The sequence below is a fragment of the Corapipo altera genome, unplaced genomic scaffold (genome assembly GCF_003945725.1).
Source record: "Corapipo altera isolate COAL_440 unplaced genomic scaffold, ASM394572v1 56, whole genome shotgun sequence".
Taxonomy (NCBI): Eukaryota; Metazoa; Chordata; class Aves; order Passeriformes; family Pipridae; genus Corapipo; species Corapipo altera.
In genome coordinates, this window is record NW_020884896.1 from 11,651,401 (window position 1) to 11,678,070 (window position 26,670).

At 36.3% G+C, this 26,670-nt stretch overlaps 1 protein-coding gene across 7 annotated transcripts in view; it reads left to right on the forward strand.

Annotated features, from left to right (window-relative positions):
* Positions 1 to 26,670, forward strand: part of ATRNL1 (attractin like 1) — a 529,120-nt gene that overhangs the window by 153,276 nt on the left and 349,174 nt on the right. For all 7 annotated transcript variants that reach the window (XM_027647923.1, XM_027647924.1, XM_027647920.1 and 4 more), the window contains 6 exons: positions 174 to 382; positions 2,580 to 2,698; positions 10,513 to 10,645; positions 11,922 to 12,103; positions 21,079 to 21,292; positions 23,083 to 23,271. In XM_027647923.1, the coding sequence (XP_027503724.1) occupies positions 174 to 382; positions 2,580 to 2,698; positions 10,513 to 10,645; positions 11,922 to 12,103; positions 21,079 to 21,292; positions 23,083 to 23,271 (1,046 nt within the window). The remainder of the gene's footprint in view (positions 1 to 173; positions 383 to 2,579; positions 2,699 to 10,512; positions 10,646 to 11,921; positions 12,104 to 21,078; positions 21,293 to 23,082; positions 23,272 to 26,670) is intronic.

The following is a 26,670-nucleotide window of genomic DNA, read 5'->3' on the forward strand; positions in this document are numbered from 1 at the left end:
CTATGGAGAAATAAATTGAAAAACTAATAATTAAAGGAACCACTGACAGTGTTTATTAGTGGAAGATGAAGAAAGTTTTTTATAATATTATGTGGGTTTTTAAATTGTATATCAAGACAGATAAATCAATACGTCTACAGTAACAGTTATATTTAACTGATTTTTCCTAATAGGTCCATGTATATATTTGGGGGTTTTTCAAGTGTTCTATTGAATGACATCCTCGTGTACAAACCTCCAAACTGCGAAGCATTCAGAGATGAAGAGCTGTGTAAAAATGCTCGTCCAGGAATAAGGTGCCTGTGGAACAAGAAACACTGTGAATCTTGGGAATCTGGACATGCTAATAACATCCTTAGAGCAAAATGTCCTAAGAAAACAGGTAAGTGAATTCTAGTCTTATAGTGTCAGATTTGCACAGTGATGTAGGAGGTGGGGGGTGGGAAGTGGTGGTGGACAACCCCCAAGCGACTCCCAAAAAATGTAACCACATGGAACCAGTGACTGGAATGTTAAGACTGTTCCTCTCTGGAAATACCCAGTGCAAGAGCTTTATAGATGATTTTTTCTTTTTTAAATCGTTCAGTTCTGGAATCTTTTTGTATTTTAAATACAGGGAAGTAGGTGCAAAAGAGCACAAGTTTAAGGTGCTGAGGGAAAGCATAACAACAGTCAGAGCATAAATGGTCACTGCAGGTGATCCCTGACATTACTGGCACATGAAACTCTCATACCTGTATATGTCAATAAGTGAAAATGAAAGCAAGGCTGCTTCAAATAGATGGTCTATCAAACAGTAGCATTTGTACAGAAGAATATAGTGCAGCCTCAGCTGGAAAAAAACTTGAGACAAACAATCCCTTTGTTGCAGTACGTCAGAATGGGTTCAAGTTTGTCATATGAATTTCTATCCTGTATTGTTTGAAAGAGCAATTTAGTGTTGTGAATAACTGTACAACTTATTCCTAAAGCATTTTGGCTCGTCACAAATAAATTGCTTGTGAAAGCGTTGTTCTTATGCATCACACAAACAGAATATTTATCGCTGCTACATAACCTACTACTTTTTCTGTGCATCTTTCCTTTCAACACAGTGTAAAATTGCTTTTGGCTGTGTGTTGTATGTACAAACTGCCATACAATTAAACTGGCAGTCTATGTTAATGCTTATTGAAGAGTTGTTAGCACTGCTATAAATCAACACTTCAAGACAGTTTATTTTTCTGTTAGCTTTTGCTAAGTTAGTTTCTGGACTAGCTATAAGGTTGCAAACTCATAAAATAAAAGGTGTGTGATATAACAAAAATGTTATCCAGGTGAAGTTCTCTGGAAAACTAATTCTGTACATTTTCATAACATTTAAAGATCTAAAGCATAATGAGTTTCATATATATATAAAAATAAGTCTTGAGGCATTAAATTCAATACAGATGAAAGTGGATCTTATAAAAAGCTGATCATATCAACAGGTGCTTAAAAAAACCCAAAACAAAACAAGGCACAGACAGAAAGGCTGAAGGAAAATAAAAAAGTTAGAACAGTTTCTGAAGTACAACTGCTGCAGTGGCAATAAACTACAACTCAACTTGCAAGACCTGAGGTCTGTAGAATTCCAGTTCCAAAGAAGTTTTGTGAACAGCACTGTTTCAATGCTGTCAAATTCTTCCGGTTTCAGGTGGTAATTTTTTACCAAAAGCCAATTTTTCTTGTATTATTTTACATCACTTGGCTCAATTTTTACCTGGTTGAGAGTATCATCTGAGAAACTGCTGATGGTCAGTATTAAAGGATAAGCAGAAATTTTAGTGAGTTTTCAAAAGATCGATTCTCGGATGGAAAAGCTTCACTGGCAAGAGAATCTCTTAAACCTGCATGACCCTGAGACTAAAGGAGCCGAACCAAACAGGAGTGAAACACAGTAATCAGGGTAGGAAATGGTACAAATTCTTCTATTTTGGGTCATGGTGATTTTTTCAGATTTTTATCTCCTTTAAACAGAAGTAACAATTTGTGTCTCAAACTATTTTAAATAACCTGAATTTTAGTCCAAGTATTAAGATTTTAATATGAAGTCTTTCTCAAACACGTTTTGTAGAGAAGGATAGAACTCTAACCATAAAATGTCCATGTGTTGCTAATATCTGTCTTAGATTTTTTTAATTTACTATTTTTGTCTTCTTATCTTCTTGCATAGCCATCTAATATTTTTATCAGAAATCTGCATCTTAAGAGAATCTTTCTTCTGTGTTAAAGAAGTGAAGAAAGAACAGTTGAAAAACTTCTTCCTACTCCTAATTTATACACTGTGCTACGAGAGCTTGTATGCTGTATATCAGTGAATATTCCTTCAGTTGATATGAAACTTCTGAGCCTTCAGATACAGTGGTTACTAAAGGAATTTTTAAAGCAGTAAATCTTATTAACTGAATAGAATTAATTTCCTCCAGTAACTTAAACCTTTAAGAATGGCTAGAATCCAAATGGAGGATGTAATGGGAAAAGCTCTAGGCAAGTGTTTAAAAGGTGGTATTATTCTCCTTTTGTGGGACCTTTCCTTTTGACTGTCACTTGTGTTCCAGCTGCTGCAGACGACAGATGTTACCGGTACGCGGACTGTGCGAGCTGCACTGCCAACACAAACGGGTGCCAATGGTGTGATGACAAGAAGTGCATTTCAGCAAATAGTAACTGTAGCATGGTGAGTCTTTGCAAATCTTTGAGCGTGTTATCAGTACTGTTCCTTTTCTAGGTATTGTAGAATAATACTTACTTGTTTTGAACACAAACATCAACATGTTTGTCAGGCTTTTGCAGTAAAAATATTGCAGAAGCCAAAAAAAATCTAGGTCAGGGTAAACAAAATTATTCTTTAGGGTTGTGTTTAGCCCATTGTATATTTCTCAGGAAAATACCATTATCTCCTAATTAATGACATTTGAAAGGTCACAGAGTCTGTTATTAACTTGTGTTTTCTGAATATGTGGGATACAGTACACAGGCAGAAACCGTGGAAACCCGTGAAGGGTGGCTGTTTGTTTTTTTCCTTCAAACAGAACTGGGTCAGTCTCATTAGTCTTGGTATTCTGATCATTGATCATCATAGAAATTTTTTTCTTTAAGTCATGGACTTACTTGTCATCTCATTAAAGGAATATGAGCCTCTGTAACCATGAGATTAACTGGCTTATGATAATTTGGTGAGATTGCTCTGATGGTTTTAAGGACAAGCAATCAGATCCCACAGATTCAAGCAAGTTTGTAGTTTTCTCTTTTTAGTATTGCTTAGTGCCATGTTTTATACTTCATATTGTTGTTCACCAGCTGCTGCATCTCTTGCGTGTTCATTTGAGTTTTGACAAGCTTGTAATAGTATTTTAGCTTTATAAATTTTGCCTCCGTATACTTTTCAGGTAGCTGCAGACACATGGCTGTACTTGAGTTCAAAATCCTTTCTTTACATACTTCCATTAGTAAAAGTAGTGTGCTCTCTGGCTTGAACCTGTTGCAAATCAATCTTGTTTTCCAGACAGAAAAATTAGGGTGTGAGTTGGATTGACTCTGACTCAAATCTTGCCCATTTAGAGTGAGCACAGCCAGTTCTAATCACTGGCATTTGTAGCTAGTCACTACTAATAAAAGCAATGCAGACACAAATTCATCAGTGGCCACCTTATAGGTCTGTCAGAGGGATTTCACATTCCAGGCACTAATGGTTAGTTTCCTTTGTGATCTTCAAGGGCTCTTCTTTTCCTGACACATTGTACTATATTAGGTACTAATTTTCTAACCGTGGTTTTCAACTCCTGAGCAAGGAACAGTTGCTAAGGAGCAGGCCATCTTCATCCCATAATAAATATGAAGCACTCAGTATTTTAGCACAAGTTTCTCAGTTCAGTGTCCTTCTCTGACAACCTTTCATGACTAAGATTGTCAGCTTAATTAGCAACTGATGCACTGGTTTTCTCTATATCATTTCCTGTCTTTTATTCAGGCTTTGAAGTGGATAGGAGAGGCTGTTAGTGCAGTTACTGAAGAATGGGATAGTGAAGATTCATCAAAATGATTTCTTAAAAGAGGCATCATCACAAATTGAAGGTGGCTATTGCAAAATTAGTCTATTGGCCATGAGATGATGGAGGAAGGATTTTGCATCTTCGATATAAACCCACCAAAATAGCATAAACAGAATGGCTCCACGTGAAGAAAAAGAATGGCTCAGGCTGATTATCCATTTTCATTGTGGGCACTAGGCCCACAAAATGAAAATGTTGTGACAGCACTGGGATAATATGGGATAACAAGCTGTAGACTCAGAAATATCACAAGGAGAAAGCCCCATTTTTGCAGTACAAGGGCCTTGATTTATGACTTAGATCATAGAACTCCAGATGAGACAGACAATAACATTTTAGAATCGGCTGCTTTCACCCAGTGGAAACTGGCCAGTGTACTAAAGACATGCTGTCCACCAGTTTGGCATTGGCATCATGGCCACAGATTTTTTGAAAAACAGTGCTTGCTCTGCTGTTTGGAAGGCCTGTAAAATATGAAAATTTCCCTGAAATAATTCTATTTGGACAGATGGACTTCATGAGCAGTGATAATATGCAGTGATGATGCACATATACCTGCCTATATTCACCACCTGATGTGAGTCAGAATGTTAACAGGACACTATAGTCCTCTACTGTGCACACTTATGGATCATCAAGGTATATGTCATGCTCGTATCTGATGTAATTGCAAGCAGAGGCTTGCAATGCCGGATCATTCTGAAGGTCTGACTCATTTCAGCACTGGAAAGCTGCTTTGTTTTTCTCTCAGTAAAACTCACAGAAGTGGGATACTTCTGCATACGATGTTTTTAGTTGCCCCCGTCTTGTCTGATGCAAATGCTGAGGGGTGAATGATCCCTTGCCCCACTGGGAAATAGTTTAAAGAAGCAGAGTGACTTAAGACAGTACTGAAATTTGAATAGTGAGTAGATTGGAGAGCAACCTGGCGGTAGTGCCTCGTTGGCTGTTTTTGACCATTAATTGGAGATTTTTTTCTATTGTAACAAGGATTTTGAGGATTGCCCTGAGAAATTACACCAGATTGCTTACAGTGGCTTTACATAATACACTGAAGTTAAACCTAGAACAAAAAGTTATTTAATTTTTATCTTTGAGATTGATGGAACTAAAAAAGGGAACATTACCTGTTCTCCCTTTTTTCAAAAATGTGCAAATACAGATACTTTTTTGCCATAGGGGCAAAAGCAACTATAATACTGTCATTATAGTGTCTCTTGCCAAGTACAGACTTCCTGAAATATCACATACTGATATCTTTATAGTTTCCTCTTTCAAGTTCTTTCAGGGAGCCTCTTGCATCTAACCCAGGGCCATTTTCAGCTGTAAAACATAGAATATTGTATAAGACTTTGTCACAAAGAAGGAACTGATGATCAAGGTACTTACTCCTTTTCTCCCACTCGTTGCCTGTCTACATCAGGAATGGAAATTTAAACAGGAATATTTTGATTGACTTGTAAAACCTAATATTTCTGCATAGGTGTCCCTCTAAGCATTACACATCACTCTGTCTTCTCCTAAAATTGGGAGAAACAGCTTTCTGTCGTGCTCATATCTGCTTTTTTTTCCTCAGATACTTTGTCTTGCATCTTCTTTCCTTTTTTTTTTCCTCCAAAGTTCCGTGTCCTGCTTGTGATATATTTCTAATTTTTGTGGAGTAGATTATACTGACTTTTACAAGCAGTTCACTGTCCTTAAATCTGTTGTATTGATTTTGCATTTTGACACTTTCATTTGTAGTCTATAATATCCTAAGTGTCTTCCTGGTCCTCACTAGTTCTGAAGCATTTTGCCTATTTCTTTATATAGATGAAAATCTCCAGATCTGAATCTGCTTAATATGTTTATGAAACTGTATTCACTTTCTATGTCTGCACATAAAAATCTTTATCTTGTATCTTGTGAGAATGATACTCCCTTACTGATCATGTTGTGCAGAAACTTGACTATACTTATAATTTATAATGTAAATATTCTCAAAAGTCCTTACCAAAAAAATAAAAGAAAAAAAGAAAAGGGGAGACATCAATTTCATTTTAGATTGCTGCACCTTTACAAGGTGTCATTTTTCTTGAGGTAGTAGCATGGAAAAATAAACAAAGAATTGGTCTGCTCCTCAGGGAGGAGCTGCCCCATGGTAGCAAAATCTTTTTGTACTTTGTGACAAATAAAATGGTAAATGACTGAAGAGGGCTGACCAATTGCAACAAAATGCAAAGTTTCCTTTACTAAGGAAGACCTGAGAGACCTTGAATATTAGAGTAAAAAATTTGCTTTATCCTTTTTTTTTTTTTCCTCTTCAGAAATGGAACCAAATAATAGTTGATCGAGTGGCAAAGAGCCCCAATATGTTGAGTAGTCTTTTTTTAAGGATAGCAACATATTAAGTCCACATTCTGGCCATAGATATGTTTTGATTTTTTTTTCAGGCATATGTAGGCACTTTTGAAAATTGTGATTGCATTGAACTCCTGAAAGTACAGGAGTGCTTCTTGCATGCCAGCCTTCCTTAAACTGTGCTTAAGCAAGAGATGGTGAACTGGGTTTGGCCATGTACCATGCCACTTATAGCTCAAGTGCTGATAGACTTATAGGCTGAAAAATGTAAAAATATTTATCTTGTGCACATGTAAGTTGTTACTGGATGATATCCTGACTTCTTTTTGATATTTATGATGTGAAAAAACTTTAGAGGTTTTCCCTTTTTTGTATTTTGTTTTAACTTTTTTTTTTTAATTTCCCTAACCCACTTCTTTGTCTCCTTCCTCACCCTTTTCTTTGGGAAACAACTGGAAATGCTTGCACTAGTTACTAAAAGAAATTGATTTTGATTCTTTATACCCTCAAAATAACTCTTCCTATTTCTACACCAAACTCCAGATGCAAACAGCAGTCCTGAGGGGTGCACTTCAGGAATTAATAAAGAATGTCTTCCTTCTCCCCTTCCATTGTCTTACTCCTCTACAGTAAAAACTGAAGTAATCAGTGGAAATGGAGTAGCTATAAAAATGTGCTCCACTGGTTGTCTACATTGTTGGCCTATAATCCTTCAGTTTATAGAAGTGTTAACTGCCACACTAAAAGATTGCAAATGAAGTAACTTATCTCCTTAATTACTTAGGGAAAGTGTTCTGCAGGCTTGAACTGCAGCAGTAATGTAATACTAAACTTTACTTGGAAAGTAGTGTTTTCCTTTCAAAACCATAGAATTGCTTGCAAATAAATTGAAAAACCCCACTTATAAAATTTCAGCTCTTATTCTGACTCTTCACATTAAGCTTGTTATAAAATCTACTCTTTTACTATAACAAACATAGGGGAGGGCAGAGTAAAAGGAGGACACTTACTCAAGTGAGATCAAGAACACTGGGCAATAGCATGTGAACATAATATTTTTTGGTCAGAGTATGGTCTCTGATGTGTCTTTTCAAGTGGAGTACATGTGATTTTTCCTGTTTGGAGAGACTGTGATGGGAAGAGGCACAGCTGAAGTGTTTCTGCATCCACCCTGTATTACATTTTTGAAAGCCTTATTGCTTTCAGAAGCTCCAAAGGGGACATGTTCCTGTAACAGGGACATGTTTCTTCTCTGAGACCAACCACACCCTTACCCCAGTAGCTATCTCTGAATTTCATTGTGTTGGTCACCACACATGCAATGTGATAAAACCCCAGCTGATGTCAGTTAGCTAAATACAACACAAATTGGTATCTGATGTATAAGTATTGTATATCTGAGTGTGGCAACATAAACTAAGCGTTGTTGAACCCATGAAGGGTACGATAAAGAACATCCTCTTTAGGGATATGGGATCCTAGAGGATGCTTCAAAGAGAATTATAGTCCTACATTGTAAAATATTTTTATACAGTACCTTAAAGACAAGAACAATTTTCTTTTTGTAATGCTTGCATCGCTTCCAGAAAGTTATTGCCCTCTTTCATGATGGGAGTCCTTGGGTGATACACTAATACAAATAATAGTAATTACAGCAATCTGCCGACATTTGAGGAATTCAAAGAATAGTCAAGAGGAGATGTATTAAGTAGTAGAAGGAAATATGAATAGAATCAAATTTATTACTAAGGAGTATCCAGTAGCAAGTTTTGGGAGTAGTTTCAGAGAAATAATACAAATCTACAAGTTAATAATTTACAGTTGGTCTAGACAAACTAGACAAGGTGTACTGTTAACCTGAAAAGTCCAGGGGGAGGAAAGAGGTACATAATTGAATAGCAATTTCTGAAATTCTAAGATAAACTCCTGTAGTATTTTCATTCTACAGTAAATATTCAGAAAAATCACTGTAGGCCGTAAGTCTATCTATATATCACCATATCAGCGTCAGTACTTAAAACATCTAAGTAAATCAGACATAAGAAGGAAGCTTTATACAGAATATGATTTACTCATATTTTGGTGTGTAAACATATAAATATCCTAGAGCAATATAGCACTTCTGTAACAGATGGGCTGTCATCTTTTTAAATTTCATTGGGTTTGGTATCTTAAGTTATAACCTTAATATTGTGTTAATCTAAATTACCTATTGGATTCACATCTACATTCAACTAATGAGATTTTCAGGCAAGCAATGTTTAAATTGGATTTAAGGGAAATAAGTGCTGGGAATAAGGGAATACAAGAAAGAACATTATTATAGAATAGTCACTACTACTTTGAATTTTATTTTAAACATTAAATAACCAGCACACAACAAGCTTCACGATTAGAAGGTAAAAGAACAAATATCTCGGTTTAGTTGGAAAATTGTGATCTGTGTGTAATACCACTGAAGAGCATGTAATTTAAAAAAAAAATCTGAGTGTTAAGGGTATGTCAACATGAAGTGTTAAAGGTCAGTATTAGTTGAGATATTGTAGGGGAGCAGATGATGGTTACTTAGGCTCTAAAATTCACTTCAGAGAATCTCTCAGGAGTTTTGTGAGTGTGCTTCACGATGGAGTGGAACTGAGTGTGGGTTTGTACCAAAGGTTTTTGTGCATTATTGTCTGTATGCATTTATTGGCCTAAGTAGACATTCTGTTACTTGATGGCATCGTCTTTGGCTCTGTTTCGTACTGTGGTGTCGATCCTTTCTACTAGAACTGCTTCTCTGGTTCTTTTTGCTTCACGGTAGCGAATTTTATAGGACAAAAAAATAGTGAGTACCTTTTATAATAAACTTACTGGTGAGCATCTGATCCAATAAAAGCCAAAAATTAAAATACAATAAGGTCCGTAAACAGCAGTGTTTTTCACCAGGAATTAAACTGGTTCTGTGTGAGATTGAGAATTCATTATAACAATTGCATTATTTCAGGACTTTGAAAAAAAATTAAAATAAAAGGAGACTTTTTGCCTCCCCCCCTTCCCTATCAGTGTCCATATTCCAGTACCAGCAACTGTGTAGCTTACTGTCATACTGTCCCTTAATATGTTGTTTAATCATACTCCAGGAGATTATTAGAATGGAAAGCAACCAAAATTTTCAGTAAATCATGCACTTGCAATCCAAGTGCAATCCGTTTTTGTTGCTATGCATTAATTTAATCTTTTGTTATTAGAGAGAGACAAGAGTTGTGAGGGTTTGACAAGAAGGACTTGCAGAGGTCCCTTCCAATCTCAACCACTCTGTGGTTCTGTGAGTATAAAGCTGTCTTGCATTAGGACTTACTTCTAATTATTACCGTGAAATTAAGTTGGTAGAGACAGCCTTATGGATGAGCTGATGCACTGGCTGAGGATTTAGAGCAGTTCATTAAGTACAATATCAATATCATGTCTTAATTAAAAGTACTATGCACAGGGAAGAAAGATTTGTATCCAAATGCCTAACTTTGAAAGGGAGGCTTCAGTTTTCAGGAAAAAAAGAAAAAAAACCCACCAAACCCCCCAAGCCCCCCAAGTAATAATTCCTTCAGTGTTACTGCTTTGCTTGTGTACTGAGGTAACAGAGATATAATGTTATCCCTGGTTTTATGTCATGTGTAGAGCATATTTTTGCAACTTTGGTGAATGATATGTAATTATTTTGTACCTTGTGCATTTTTAAGTTCTGTTTGACTATTATGCTTTCTTTAACCTGCCTAGGATGAAATAATTTAGTGTGAGTGTAATGATCTTAGAAATAGAGATTTAGTTTAGTTGTTTAAGCTCTTCCTGGTCTCTGTACAGGGAATTGACCTCTTCAAAGTACTGTTTGACACTCATAGTTGTGTAGAACAGGTGGGGTGATTTGTGCTCTGGAGATCCATTTTTTACTTTCAGCAACTGCTAAAGGAATCTGGACAAAGAGCTTAAATTCAGCCTGGCTTTTAGGTGGCCATGATTTTCTGGGAGGGATCCACCTGCTCTGTATTTCAGTTTTGACTTCTGTCTTTTTAATAGTTTGACTTATGCTTGAGATCCTGTTTTGTCCATTTTATCTTTATAGTCAGTTAAAAACTACACCAAGTGTCACGTGAGAAATGAACAGATCTGCAATAAACTGACCAGCTGCAAGAGCTGCTCCCTGCACCTGAACTGCCAGTGGGACCAGAGGCAGCAGGAGTGCCAGGCACTACCTGGTAAGGGCTGTGGGGTGACCACGCCGCTTTTCAGAGTTGATTTCAAAACTGAATAAACCTTGTCTGCTGTTGCCAAAGAATACTGATTCAATGAATAGACCTGGATTTGTTTTATTTGTTCTGACTCGCCTTGTCTGTCTGTGCCTGTACAGGTGAACACAGATGTAATTACACCACTGTTTGGGGTATCAGTGTTACCTTTAATCTGGTTAGGAGGGATAATAACATTAGCCAAGGCATAATGGCATGTACCCCTGCAAAAGCCAGTGACAAGCTCCAGCCTGTGGGGACCACTGAGTGCAGAGCTGAATTGCCATACTGAGTGTTTTACTGTTACATATGTACTGACATTGTTACTTTTGCTAGCTGGTTTTACTTTATAAATTGTAATGCAATTAAACTTCAATTTTCCTGTGCAGATAGGCCCAAGATCTAGTTTCTTGATTGTCTAATGTTGGTACTACTATGAAAGCAGTGAATATTAAAATGCTAATATGAAATATTCTCAGAAGGTGACTGTTAAGATTCTGAAATAATATTTATTCTGTAATTTATATTCATAACTACATATATGCAGTTAGATGTCAGAACCTTTTCCGTTTGATCTTTATGTCCAGATGAAATTAATGAACACATTTTTTTTACAGAGATTATTCATTAAATAATTTCAATCAGTTTATTCTGTGCAGTTTAAAACTGAATATGTGCATTCTTTGTAAAGGTTGACTACAACAGTTGCTCCGAATTACTAACTTATCTTTTAATAGTTACCTGAGTGTGAATAAAGCTGTAAAATGTTGAAGAGGAAATGTTCTCAAGATATTATCAAAATTTTCTGTCATTCTAATTGCATTTGTATTTAGGCAAGTATAAATGCAGAGATAGGATGATAAAGGTGGGGTAAAGTAGTGATCTCTTAATTCTACATAAAACTGAAGTAAAGGGATGGGTTAAAACAATATTATTTATGTACATAATCTAATCTTAATGTTGTACTGGATTCTGAGCAGGGAAGAAATATTGACAAAAAAATATTGTTATGCTGAAACTTAGCATATATCTTTTAAAAACGTAAAAAATAATTATAAGCTTCTTTCCATAAAAATACACTAATTTGTATGATGCTACTTGGTATTTCAGAATTTATGTGACATGAAAAGGAAAATTGAGTGTGGGATGTATTTGATTTATGATCTTGGGGAGTTAAAATTCAGACTCCCTTGGGTTTTTTAGAAGTTTTTTCAGATCAGCTTTAATCATATGCTTTTTGCACTAGCTCATCTGTGTGGAGAAAGATGGAGTCATATTGGAGATGCCTGCCTCCACATAAATTCTAGTCGTGAAAGCTATGACAATGCTAAACTGTATTGCTACAACTTAAGTGGAAATCTTGCCTCATTAACAACCTCAAAAGAAGTGGAATTTGTTCTGGATGAAATACAGAAGTATACACTTCAGGTAACTTGAGTAACTGTAATTGATGCTTATATGAAATAAATTTCCTTGGAAAAATCTGTTTTAGGCTTTTGTCCAAAGACAGGAAAGTTTAAGCCTTCAAAGAAATGTAACATGGTGTTAAAGACTGGTATCAGTGATGTGTAGGTATTAAGCAAATCTTATGTTTAATGCTAATGACACAGCAGTTCCCAAGTGTTTCTCCTTACTTGATTTAAATGTTAAAAGTTACTGTTTACCTGTGAGAGAATATTTGCTCAAGAGAATGAGTGGATCACTTTGGTGTCCTGGTTTCAGCTTTGATAGAGTTAATTTTCTCTTTGGTGACTGGTACAGTGCTGTGTGTTGGATTTAGTACAAGAATAATGCTGTTCAGAAGAGGTGCTTGAGGATTGGGAAAAAGCAAATATCACCCTGGTCTTCAAAAAGGGCAAGAAAGAGGACCCAGGGAACTACCAGTCAGTCTGTCTCACCTTAATCCCTGGAAAGGTGATGGCAGCGCTTCATTCTGGAGGCCATCAATATCCACATGGATGACAAGTAGGTGATCAGGAGTAGCCAGCATGGATTCAGTAAAGGTAAATCATGGTTGACAAACCTGATTGCCTTGTACGGTGGAACAGTTACCTCGATGGCTGAGGGGAAAGCAGTGGATATTGTCTACCTGGTCTCCAGCAAGGCTTTTGACACTGTCTCTCGCAACATCCCCATGGGCAAACTCGCTGGGGTTTTATTCCTCTCTCATTTTCATTACTATTATTATAATAATATTTTGTTTTAGTTATTAAACAGTTCTTATCTCAACCCATGAGACTTACTTTTTCTTTCCAGTTCTCCTCCATGACAGAGTTGGGAGAGGTCAGCAAGTGGCTGAGTGGTTCTTAGTTGCCTGCTGGGGTTTTACCATGAATTCTTGGAAATACCAGCCCTAAATACACTATGACAAGAGGAATCAAAATACTCTTCACTAACAGAGAAAATCTGACTTTTCACACCAGCATCCATAAAACTGCTCAAAGGATTGGTTTAGGGTGGTGAATAGCTAGGCTACCAGCAGTCGAGGACAGTGAGGCACTAAAGATGTAAACTTCTCCAGAAAAGCCTAGCTTCCTGCATAACTGGCATTTGGGATCAAAGGCTCACAGAGAAGCTGTGCTAGTATGTGAAACGTAGAAATTCTCTGCATAGCAGCAGCGGAATTAGCAGGAGCTAATTAACTTTCTCTGGTGATGGTGAGGGAGAGAGAGGGCTGAAAACTCTTCCGTGCCTCTGGCAAATACAGCAAACTACCATCAGAATATTCCTTAGAAAAGTGATCCATATTAATTTTGTTAACTGTCGGACAAGAGAAGAGAAGATTAATTACCTGTTCTTGGGTGGTCAGGTTCAGTGTTTTAGCAGTTTAATATTCAAATTCTTATTGCTGTTTTTAAACATAATTGGTGCAAGTATATGAAATATAAGTATGCTCAAAAATGTCAAACCCCATAGTGGGTTGACATCCCATCAGATGGGATGTCTTAGCAGAGTAAGATTCCATTACAAGCAAATCAGTTCTTAGCAAATGGCATTTTTAGAAGTGTGTATTTTGTTTTGTAAAAGATGCAACATTTCTTTGTCTGTATAAAATGCTCAAATTTTAAAGTAGCTTAGGATTTTACAGTTACAGGACAATGAAACATAATTGTGAATAATAATTAAAGCTTATATCAAACTAGTATGTGATTTACAAAGTTTTTATGCTGCAGATGAATTGAAGAAGCACATGAAGGAAATAACAATTAAGGATAGTCTTACTGAATCTGAAAGCAAAGGTTTAGGGACATATATTGTGAAACAAAATATTGTTTAATTATCCTTTTTAGCATTCCATTTTGAAAAGGAGATACAAACATCGGTTAAATACTTGATGTTTTTACAGAGCAGATTTTTTTTAAATGGAAAGATATTTATTTTTTATTATTTGTTAATAGAGGAGAGAGAGAGAAGTAATTCTATGTCAAAAGTTCTTCCTTGATATTGTACTTAGTACAGCCCTTGAAACACATTCTGTATTTCAGAACCACTCTTGGATACAAGTTAACATTGAAAATGTAGTTGAAACCAAAGCAACAAAACCTTGTTAGTAACACAATTGCTATAATTATTTAGTTTGAGGCCTTTTTTTTTTTTTTCTCTTCCCAAATTCCTACTAAAATACTGCACAGGAGGCCTTCAAATCTGATAATGTGTGATAGAGTATTGATATGACTGATATTGCCTGGCTGGCTTGAGGTGTAGGTGAGAAATAGCTTTTTTTAGTGTTTGGAAGCAAGATTTTTCTTACATTTCAGACCTTAGAACTTCTACAAGGTGACATCCTATCTTTATTTAAATGAAGTATGTCATGAACCAATGTGGTGATGTAAATTTGAGATACCTCAAATACAGTTTATGCAATTGTAGAGAAATGTATACACTTTAAAAGGATATCTCGGGTTAAACAATCATTCAGCTATCAGAATCTCTAAAGAAATGCTGCCATGACTTATCCTGGTGTTTTCAGTGGCAGTCAGGAAAAAAACCTCAATTTCTTTCATTCATATCTGTCCATCCAGTTGCATTTGTTCAGTGTGTGACAGCCTAAATGTGTTATCAGGTGTGACAGAGGCTCTCTGGAACTTCTTGATCTTCTTTTGTCTGCCTTTTCCTCTCAAACTGCAATCATAATGATTTAAGGAGTGAGATTTCATTTTAGATGTCTTATTTCCGTAACAGGTGGTGGTGTGGAAGTTCACAAATGTAGTCAGAGCATCCGTAAGGTGAACATCATGCTTTAAATCTCTTTTATCTGTAGTGGAGTTTGACCTGTGTAGTTAATATTAAAGTCTTTAAAACCTTTAGCCTGAAAAAAGAAAGGTTTCACATGTTTTCAGGATTAATGAATTTGTCAGAGCAACATTTGGAAATAAGAATATGATTCTGATTTTATATCTATGTTCTTTGGTATTCTTATATTGAGAAAATAAAAACAACTGTTGTGTTGTTTTAACTGTTGTAACAAACTGTTAAAATAGTAACCACTACAGTCGTGAAGGACTTCAGAGTTCTTTATTGTTCATAGAAACATTGTGTGACTTTTGTTTCCTAATACACAAATTCCTTGTTCTGGCACAAATTTAGGACAATTTCTTTATCATGTTTGGAATAATACATTGATGCTTTGGAAAGATTAAGCGGGAGGAGGCTGCCGTTTTCTCCACACCCTGTCCAGACCTCACTGTGTAAATAATTTCTCCTAATCCCTATACTAAATTGGAAATCCATAGGTTGCCTCCTTTTAAAGTGTAAGGAGAAAGTTCTTTTGGTACTAAAGAAAGGAGAAAGACAAAGGTCTTCGTGGTATGAAGTCAAAACACTGTTGATTTTGCAGATGTATTCTGAAACTACCACAGGTAGTTTTAAAGTCTAATTTGTATTTTTCATTAAAAATAAATTAAATTCTTTAAGAGAATACCAAAGTAAACATAGTGGATAGACTGCAGATTACCACACTAAAGCAAAATGACACTTGATATTTTTTCTTATATGCTTTTTTTGACCTAGTAAGCAAAACATTATGAAAGAGAAGATTTGAAGTTTTCTGCAAAGTAGATTAAACAGCAATATGAGGTTAATTAACTGTTCCTGCTAATATTCAAATGTTGTATATTCATTTAAAAGTGCAATTAGCTCTCTTGGGAGTTTGCTTGCAACTGTGGGATTTAAGTAAAAATAATAATTTTCTTATTAGCATGCAATAAATTCTGAGAAGATGTAGTTTTGGTGTAGTAAGCATAAACAAAGAAGAAAACAGTTTTACACAATGCCTTTCATTATGTAAACTGTTTGCAACTTTTTCTTTGACTCACTGCTCACAAGGCTAAGCATCTTTTTATAAATTACACTTGAGTTCAGGTTGCAGTTAATTAGTGAGCTTTGCCTAGCAATGTTATTCCTTGTTAGTTCAAAGTATTCTCAGAGGGCTGTATGTTTTTGTGGTTTTATCATATGTGTGGTTGTGGTGAAGCTGACATCTACTTTTTTTTTTTTCTGAATTACTCTCTTTATTACAATTTCTAGCAGTCGCACTTTCCTATTGTGGTTTTGGAAGTCTAATAAATTATTTCAGCACTTTGTCTCCATATTAGAGTCATTACATTGAGTGTCTATTAGCTCACCACTGTCTTCCTATGTTCAAGAAGTGAAGCTCAACTCACTTTGGATGCCTGAGAAGAGAACCAAAATTTAAAAAAAAAAATTGTCCCCTATAATTAAGAAAACCTAAGAAGAAACCAAAGTTCCACTGGAATACCAGCTATAATCTTTGTAGATGCAAATTGGGAAGTTCTATTTTTTTTCAGTTTACCAGAGTGTACATTTTTTTTTAACCAGTAGCACTACAGAACTTTTTAAAAAGAGTAGGAGAATTAAGTGTTCTCATGACATAATGTGTGACCACCTACTACTAATTGCATCTAGATTTCGTCATATGTGTCTAATAGATACTGAAACCCTTAAAAATCAGGAATTCCCACTGCTTAAAATGTGTCATTCACTGGGTAAATATTTACAAAATACGACAAGTGCCAGTATCTAGCACAGTTAGAATGGTGCATAGTTCAAGAATGGAAACCAAGCAGTGTGACTGTACATGGGATGCATGGTTTCTCTTCGAACAGTTGCTATTTGCAGGAAGCAGGTTTTTTTCTTCATAATGACGCACGAGAGAGGCAAATTATCTGCAAACCCTTCTCCAGTCTGTGAATTTTGTGGAAATACCAGTACCAAGAGGCCACTGTATTTTAACAAAGTTTAATTTTGTGTTTCATCCTAGAGTAACTATGTAACTAGAAATCAAGGAGTTTGAACAATTCTTGACAGGTTTGTTGTGTTAATAATGTGTTGTGAGGCACATAATAGAAAATGAGACAGAATTGTGTTGTACACTTCCAGGACAATTTAAGATCCAAAATAAAAGGAATTAAAGTAAAGGTGGAGATAAATTTTTGAAAGAGATATGAATTTCCTAAGTAATTTGCATAATTAAGAAGCAAAGGAGGTTTTTGAGCCTCAGTGGTAATTGACTATTCAGTAAAGGTAGACTTGCTCACTTCACTCATCTGCCAATTATTCAGCCCTCATTAGATTAGTGCTGAAGCTGCACTAGTACCTGAAAAAAATGTGTCATGACTACAAATGATTCCATTCACTATAGATCTCAAGGCAACTTAATCTGATTTAAATTCTCTGAGTAAACAGTAGATTTAACATGAAATATCAGCTTTCTAGTTAAGATTACACATTTTTCCTTTCTAACATAGTTCCATAATTACTATTTAAAAGAAAATTACGATTATGTAATTTAGAATAAGAGAAGAGCGTATTTTTGAAGTTATTAGTCCTCAGTATTTAACCAATTCCTGTGATGGCTAATAACTGGCCTTATGTTCAGTTCAATAAGACTGTAGAGGAGAGTACAGGATGATGTTTTATTGGTATGCATTGTATGATTGCAATTTTGTTCCTCTGTCAGATGAAAATAAAACCTTGCCCAAAAATTTTTCTCAGAATTAAATAATTCTGCAATCTTTCTTAATGTAAAGGTTTATTTCTCACTTAAAAAAGGTTTTTCACCAACTTGTTATCAATGTTATAAAAGATTGTTCTGTGAAAACAGATAAACTGTGACTAGCTGTATTTCAAACACAAATATATAACTTCCAAGATGGGCTGTGGCTTCTAAAAAATAACCTAGAAAGATGTGGTTGGGAGGACAAACATATTCTAGAGATGATTCTGAATTTTAAATAGTGTAGTGGGATAAAGCTATGAAATATGTCTCAAGATATATTTGATTATATTCTCCATTGCAACATTAGTAAGGTGCATTACAACTTTTCCCAAGATGGATTTGATCACCTGCTGTGTATTGCATTGCTTTCTTTCACTGTAAAATTTTACTTTGGTAACTTCTCTGTGTTTTTCCTTTCTCCTCTTTCTTTTTGTTTTTTTAATGATAACTTTTTTTTTTTGAGTAAGTTTGGTTGTGGTTGTTGTTGCTTTAACATGAATTGTACATTATGTATAAAGGGAGTTTTTATAAAGGTGCCTAGATAGAAAGAAAGAAGAAGTCTTCAATCTCTCTGAGGAGTGGCTTTCTTCCTACTTATGTGTTGAGTAAAGATTGCCTGAACTTCCATTAAAGCTGGTATACTTGAGAAGAAAAAAATAGGCACATTTGGGACTGATTTTCAGTCTGCAAGTGTTTTTCTGAAACATTGATTTGTAGTGTACTTTTCACCCACCTGGTTTGATAGCAAATATTTTTCAAGAGGCCTGCAACCTAGAATCCTGCATCAGCAACTTTTGGGTACAGAGAACTGGCAATCTCATTTCCTTCCTGTCTGATCCCCTTCAGAAGCATCTTTGGCAATATATCAAAGTAAAGGAATCAGTTTCCTACATTCATTTTGCATTAAATGAAAGAACCACACAGTTCAAGTAAAGGATGTTCAACTCTCATTATTTCTTACTCCTGAAGAAGAAACTGGATTGGCATTCCCATTCAACACATTTGAAGTCCCTCAGTTGCTTCAAGTACTTTGAGACTCCCAGCTATTATGACTGAACCTTTCCTCGGTTTGAGAGATAATTTATAGTAGATTGATGCTTTTCTTTTTGGAAGAAATTAGTTTGATAGTCACAGAACGCTGGTGGCTTCAGGTGTCACATGTGGAACTTCCTGAATTCTCTCTTCACAGTTGGATTTTTCCTGTTTGCTTTTGTGTAGTGAAGCAGCAGTCATTTTTGCTGCTAAACTTTGGTGATACCAACACACACTCTGCTGTTGCCAGCAATCTTCACCTGTGGCCCACCACATCATGGAATTGATGCCACATAATTGAATATGCACATTTAGCACATCATTGGGGCATCTAGGTGGCCTTACTTGGATAATCTATCTTTGGCATGCCCAGAGCAGCATAAGCAAGCGTACAAGGTCAGGGCTTTGGCATGTATTTTATAGCACACTCATCAGCGTTCACGTCTGTGTTTTGATGTCCTGTACTAGCAAAGAGCCAAAGGTGGTACATATGGAATCTGAGATGCCTGACATGATGACTATAAGCTGTCCAGGGAGTACAGTTATTAAGAATGATTATGACTATGGTATGTTTTGCTCTGATAACAATCTTTCATTTCAGGGATGCTGCTTTTATCTCCTGTGACTGCTTTGGCTTTCATGATTCTCTCTGGGGCTTCATCATCATTAAAGGGGTTCCAGGACAATCTCTTACTCAAACAGAAGAATTTATCTCCAATGTCACTGCTGCAGTGTCAGTTTACATTATTGGCCTAACATGCTTTTCACCATAGCTGGAATAGGATCTCTTGTTTTTTATATACTGATGCTGAGGCCAAATTATTTGGCAGTGGAATTGAAGCAGTTAGTAATATGTTGAAGGTTCTCTTGGCTGGAATCCCTTGATCCCAAAGTAGGCATGTGTTTGTCAGCAATTTACCCTGCCTAAGACCCTGACATTTTTTTATACGTACTTAGTGTGCACACTCAGCATTCTACAGAGAGATGTCTAGAGATATGCACAGATATCTAAGGTTTTCTGAGGCACATGGACTATGTACATGGACAGCAGTCTAGGCAACAAATAAGACAAAAGATGTATTGTCTACCATTTTCCAGATGCCCAAGTTGCACTTTGACTTTGCATCATGTTCTTTCTGGTATCCAGAATATGGGAACTCTTACAGACACCTGGAAAGTTGGTCACCTGGGGTAGCAATCAAGTTATGAAGTAAATACAGAAGTAAGACACAAGAATGGGCAGTGGCATATTTGCTGGATGTTCTTGTTGCTGTTCAAGAGAAGTGCATCACTGCTTATGGAATGGGACATTTCTTAGTAATTTTCTGGTTTATATAAGTTTTTTTCTTCTCTTAGGGTTGTTGTGGCAATTTTTGTTTGATCGTGATCTCAACTGGTAGTACAGAAGAAGAAGAGAGCATAGGGAGTACATTTTAGGAAGGTCAGGAATATTGATTATCTACCTACTGAATTTCTAAAAAGATGTTTACACACTAGTATTTTTGAAGCAAACTTAATAATCCTTCACATTTCAATTTGGTCTAACAAGGCAGAGGGGAAAGAAAATCAGAGCATTCCTCTGAACTGGATGTAGAATTAAGAGTGCTGAAAGATTTATTTATTTTTTTTTCAAACATGGGTTAAACCCAAGTGGCCAAAGAAAGATGTGAGATCAAAGATGAAAGATCAGTCTGATAGAGAATGGCAGTAACTCTTGGTTCACTTGTGAAATAGCACATAGATCTTGAACTGTGGCAGGTCCCCTTTTGGTATATTATAGTGCTTTACTTGCCTTGGCCTGTAAATTAAATCAGTGAAGAACCTAATTCACAATCAGATCAATGTATCTGCTCTGGAGCTGACAATGTCTGTTCTCTGCCTGGTATTAGCAATACAGACTTTAGAAGATGGAATATTATCTATTCTTTTCCTGAACTTTTATTTTTCAGAGTTGTTGTTAACTTATGTGTATTTTATTATCCACATTGGCCTAGCAATTAGTAATCAGTATAGTAGCCACTGGAAAATAACCAAACAGTTTCATTATGACCATTTGACCTGTATCAAATAAAGTAATCAGAATTTGAAAGAACACAGATTTTTAGTAGAAGAAAAGCATATAGTAGGTGGAGTTTTTGTTGGGGTTGTTTTGGGGAGAGGAGGGAGATGTTCAGCAACATAGAACAATTAAGATAAAAACTGTATGGATGTGATGATAAAGTGAGATAAGAACATGATGAATTCTGAAAATGTGAAGTTGTTGCTGTTGAGCTGTTCTTTGAAATGTTTTAAATCAACAGAACAAAAGGCATTTTAAATAATTATCTCTCATTTGTTTCATTCTCATTCATAGAAAATTTCACCTTGGGTAGGTTTACGCAAGATCAACATCTCCTACTGGGGCTGGGATGACATGTCTCCTTTTACAAATACAACCCTGCAGTGGCTTCCTGGAGAGCCAAATGACTCTGGCTTCTGTGCCTATCTGGAGAGAGCAGAGGTGGCAGGTCTGAAAGCAAATCCCTGCACTGCAATGGCAGATGGCCTTGTGTGTGAAAAACCTGTTGGTAAGCAATCTCTTACACCCTGTTACTGATACTCTCATCAATAGCAAGCAGTTTGAGGTTTCATTTGTCTAAGAGGGATTTTTGGACGATTTGGATTAAATAATTACTTTTTTATTTTTTGAAAAATATGGAGCTGTAATCTCGAAAGCAGCAAATATTTATTTGTGAATTGGTTTGCATGGCTTATTTTGTGTTACACCAGAAACCTTATATTTTGCCTCTAAATCATTAATAGTCAGTTATAACAGTAATTGTAATATGAAAGTGTCTGTGGAGGTGTTAAAAAATTCTGATTTTTCTTTTCTGCATCTCACTGAATATTAGTGAATATCTCAATAATCTAAAAGACTGACAAAAGCAAAATTCTTGTTTTGATCTTTTAGGTTTGTTTGTGCCCATAGTTCGCTGTCACAAATAGTCACTTGACTGTTCAAATTAGCATTTTCATTCTCCAACTGGCCTCTATTTCTCTTCATAGCTGTGAGGTTGAGCATAAGAAGTTCTTTAAATTTTGCCTTCAGATTTATTTTGTGCATTGGTGTAGTGGGTTGACCCTGGCTGGATGTCAGGTACCCACTAAAGCTGCTCTCTCATTCCCCTGAAACTGGACAGAGGAGAGAAAAAAAAACCCTGAAGGCTTCATGGGTTGAGACCTGGAAGAGGTCACTTACTGATCACCATCACGGGCAAAACAGACTCAAAGTGGGGATATGACTTAAATTTATTACTGACAGGGTCAGAGCAAAAGAGTGAGAAGTAAAATAATCTTAAAACACCTTCCCCTCACCCCTCCTTCCTTCCGTGTTTTCCCTCCTCCCCCCAGCAGTGCAGGGGGATGGGAATTGGGTTTGCAGTCAGTTGTTATTTCTGCTGCTGCTCAGAGACAGGAGTCCTTCCCCTGCTCCCATGGGGTCCCTCCCACGGGAGACAGTCCTTGATGGACCTCTCCAGCAGGAGTCCATCCCTGAGGCAGCAGCTCTTCCCAACCTGCTGTCCCGTGGGTCACTCCTCCATGGGGTGCAGTCCTTCAGGAATGAGCTGTACTGACGTGGGTTCCCTACAGGGGCCACAAGTCCTACCTGGGAAAACCTGCTCCAGCCTGGGCTTCCCTCTCCATGGGCTGCAGGTGGGTCTCTGCACCCCGATGCTCCCCCATGGGCTGCAGGGGCACAGCTGCCCCACCATGGTCTGCACCACGGGCTGCAGGGCCTCAGCTCTGGCATCTGGAGCACCTCCTGCCCCTCCTTCTGCACTGACCTCAGTGTCCACCTTGTTGTTCCCATGTTCTCACTCTGCTCTTCCCTGGCTGGAATTCTTCTGCACAACAACCTGCTGTTCTTAATGTTATCACAGAGGCGTTACTGTTACTCCTGATTGGCTCAGCCTTGGCCAGCAGCAGGAAGCCCATCCTGGAGCTGGTATTGGCTCCATGGGACTCAACTGGTTATAGATGTCTGAGATGTATTTTATGTCATGTAATGTACATACAAGTGACTAAGCTGGTATTTCGAGGCAATGAATATTAAATATTTTTTTTTTTATATAGAGATAAAATTACTGTGAATTTTTTTAGATGGCCTTTTAGAGCTATAGTATGACTTATGCTGAGTATTACTTGATATTTTTTATAAAATATGGTTATATACAGCAGCATAAATTTGGATGAAATTATCTATAGCTAATTAAGGAGGCAGTCACTTCAATAGAGATTTTTCTAATGGAACATACGATTAAAGAAAAGGGGATTGAACTTGTGTTCATAGTTATAAGCGTTTGTGGTCCTTTTCCAGTCAGTCCCAACCAGAATGCCAGACCCTGCAAAAAGCCGTGCTCCCTGCGAACAACGTGTTCCAACTGCACGAGCAATGGTATGGAATGTATGTGGTGCAGCAGCACCAAGAGATGTGTTGACTCCAACGCCTATATCATCTCCTTCCCCTATGGACAGTGCCTGGAATGGCAAACTGCCACATGCTCCCGTGAGTATCTTAAGGAATGTCCATCTTATTATATATACACTTGTTATGTTATTTTTTCATTCCGAAGTATGAATAGGATTCAGCACATTCACTAAAGATGAAAAGAATTTCGAATGAATGACCTTATATAGCCACTAATGTGAGAAGTCAATACGGAGTATGTGTTTTCTAGATCCAGGTAAAATACTGTCAATTCTTTTATGATAAAATATATTAAGGCTTTTGAAACAGTATAAGGTATATATTGTTTTCATATAAAGAAAAATTATCATGACTGTTTGCATGACAAGTGTTAGTGTGCCAAATAATGGCCATGAGCCATTATTTAACAGCATGCTGTTAAAATTAGATAAACAATATGTAGAACTTATATTTATACAACATCAATTTATTAAGAAAAGGAAGTGTGCTGAGTCTTAAGGTTCTGATTTTCAGGTTCTGATTTATTTTGTCACAAGGAATACCATTTTCCTAACATGCAAAGATAAAAGCAAAATTATAATAATTAGAGTGATAGTCTTGGGAATATTGTAACACAAATGCAAACCAAATGATCTTAGTGTTCCTTAGATTCTTCTCCCTTGGAAATACTGATTATTAACCCTTGCAGATTGTTTGTCCTCTCTATGGAAGCAGAAGGAATTCTGTTAGGCCATCAGACAGGTAAAGGAGGTCTTTAAAAGTCAGAAAACTTTTGTCTTGTGTGATCAGACTGGGACAGGCTGCATTAATATTCCGAGTTGCTCATTTCATCCTTTGGGAGTAAAAGGCATGTGATTTTTTTTGTCAAGGAGCAAAGTTATGCCCTGGATATCCCCTTTGGAAGTAAATTTCATCAGAAGTTGACACAATGCCTCTCTAGGAGAATTAAAAACCTACTCGATGTACCTTTCAGTGTTTATTTCAGCTGAAGTTACTTCTTCCCAATTCTGTAGTGACTGGACCTCATTAAGTTTGACACCATGCAGTTCCAATGTATATCCATGCCATAATTCCTGTAGGTACTGGACAACCTGCCTGGTGCCTTAGATTCTTGTCTTAGCTGAGTTTGTTTAGAACAATTCCTCAGTCACCATCCAGAAGACTGCTTCTTAGTAATTAATCTGTCCTTCAAGATTTGATTAAAATATTTTCTGTCTGTAAAGGACTTCAATCTAGTGTCACCCAAACCTTATATATAGGACTTCTGAAGTGTACCACTGAATTGTCCTTATTGCTCTGCTCTGAGAGAGTTTTTCTAGTTACTTCTTACTTCCTTTCCCTCTCCATAAGGGTCTTTTGATAACAGCCTCTGGAACATTTTATTTCTGGATATCTGGTGACAGAATTGATGATCTTGACAACAAGAAGCAATTTGCTTTCAGCATCATAATTAGATGATGATTCTGATTGATTGTGGATACAAATAAAAAAAAGCCCCAAAACAAAACACAAAAGGCAATTACTTACTTGCACCAAAGCCTGAGGAAAATATTAAGTAAGGTCTTGGTGTGTCTGTAATAGGAACCATTGATATATTCTAATCTTAGGAGAGAAAAATGGCAATATGTACCAGGCTGCTGCAGGGTGATTAGGAATATAAGGCATTGGAAAGCTTTTCTTTCAGGCTAAACTGGTCAAGAGCCCATGTTCCTCTTAAGTGAGATTCCTTCTTCATTCTTAATAATCACAGAATGTCATGAAACAGTACCATGTTGAGCTGTTCTGCTAAACCGTTGGCTTAGTTTGTAAATTTTAGATATTAATCCAGATTCTAGTGCCCAGGTCTAGTGGGGACTAGTAGTAGGGTTTACGTGTTCCTTGGGACCATCAATCAGTCTATGTTTGGGATAGGAATAAACAAATAATAGGAACACTTAATCTCTTGTCCATATATTTGGAATAATAATGCAGTAATTATATAAAGGTTTCTCTCTCGTGACCATTCACTGAACTTTTTTTTTCCTCTCCTGTAAGGAATCAATTTGTAACCTGTAAAATATTGATAATGAGCTGTGACAGAACATAAAGAAACAGAAAATTTGAAGATAAAATTTGCAGAACACCACAGGAATGATACTTAGGTTTTTAAACTAGCTGATATTATGTCTGCCTGAATTTTCAATTCAGTTTGTGTGTTTGTGTAGTATTTGCACATCATTCAATTTGTTTGAGGAACACAAAAAAATTATTCTTAATTTGATTGTACTTTTTTTCAGATTTGTAGAAGTTTATATTAAATAAGGCAAACAGGATTTGCTATATACCAGTACATCATTATGTAAAGGCAATTTTGTATAAAAATGTATTTTCTGTTCAACGAATTAGAGAAAAACAAGATTGTGTCTGTAAGCAGTTTTCCCAGTTCTCTAGCATCAGATATTTTGCATTTTAAAAAGAAAATGTATGTCCAAATGAAGCATGGTTCAGATTTTGTTTTAGTGTAAATGACTTAAAAATTTTGTTAGGTAGATATATTATTATTGCTGCTAAAGTATTAAGTTCATTCCCTTATCAAGGGCTAGTGTTTCTATTTAACTTGGAGTGGACTGTAACTGTACCTTTTAAAAAAAATCCTTCTTGGTTTTAAAATTCTATTATTATTTTAAATGACTAATTTCTGAGCTTTTGGATGTTTTTCTCTGAATGAAAGAAATTCAGACAAGCATGTGTGATTTAAAATAAAAAATATAACAACTGAGAACTTCACATTTATTTCCACAACTTGGGTTTAAAATGCAGAATGCAGTTTTATTGGTGACATTTTGTCATTTTAATACCTCCTTGCCAAAAACTTTCATTTCCACTCTTCTCTACATCTTCCATCCATTATGACTTTTGATTGAATAGCTGACAGTGGAACAATCTCGGACCACCTTTAGAATTTCAAGGAAAATAAAATTTCTGCTTTAATATCCCCTTCTTCCATCAGCAATAGCTTCTCAGTTAGCTAAATGCCACCACAGAGAATACATGAGGATTTTCGCTTTTGATTCTGTTTTATCTTCCATGAAGATAGTGCAGCTGATATTTCAGAGCTTTATAAATAGCAACATGAGTATAAATAGCAACACGAGATTTGTTTGGATCATTTACAGTGCATCTCTGAAAGGGCAAGTCAACCAGTACAGAGTGATGGTCTTTATTTTTCTGCTGATCTTCTAATGTATTCAAACCTCCAAATTTGTACCATTCAGCTTCAGTTCTGATGGTTTAAAACTAATTTGTCATGTGCTTGACAATTTTCAACAACAGTTGAGCTGTTGTTGAGCTGTCCCGCCTTTTTTCCCATATTTGGGAAACTTGAAACATTTCCTCCTGTTTGGATTGTTCCAAGTCTAATGATGCAAGAGCTCATGCTCCAGCTTTCTGCTCTGTTAAAGTGCTTTTGAGATTCACTCAGGTTCTTAACTGGCTGTT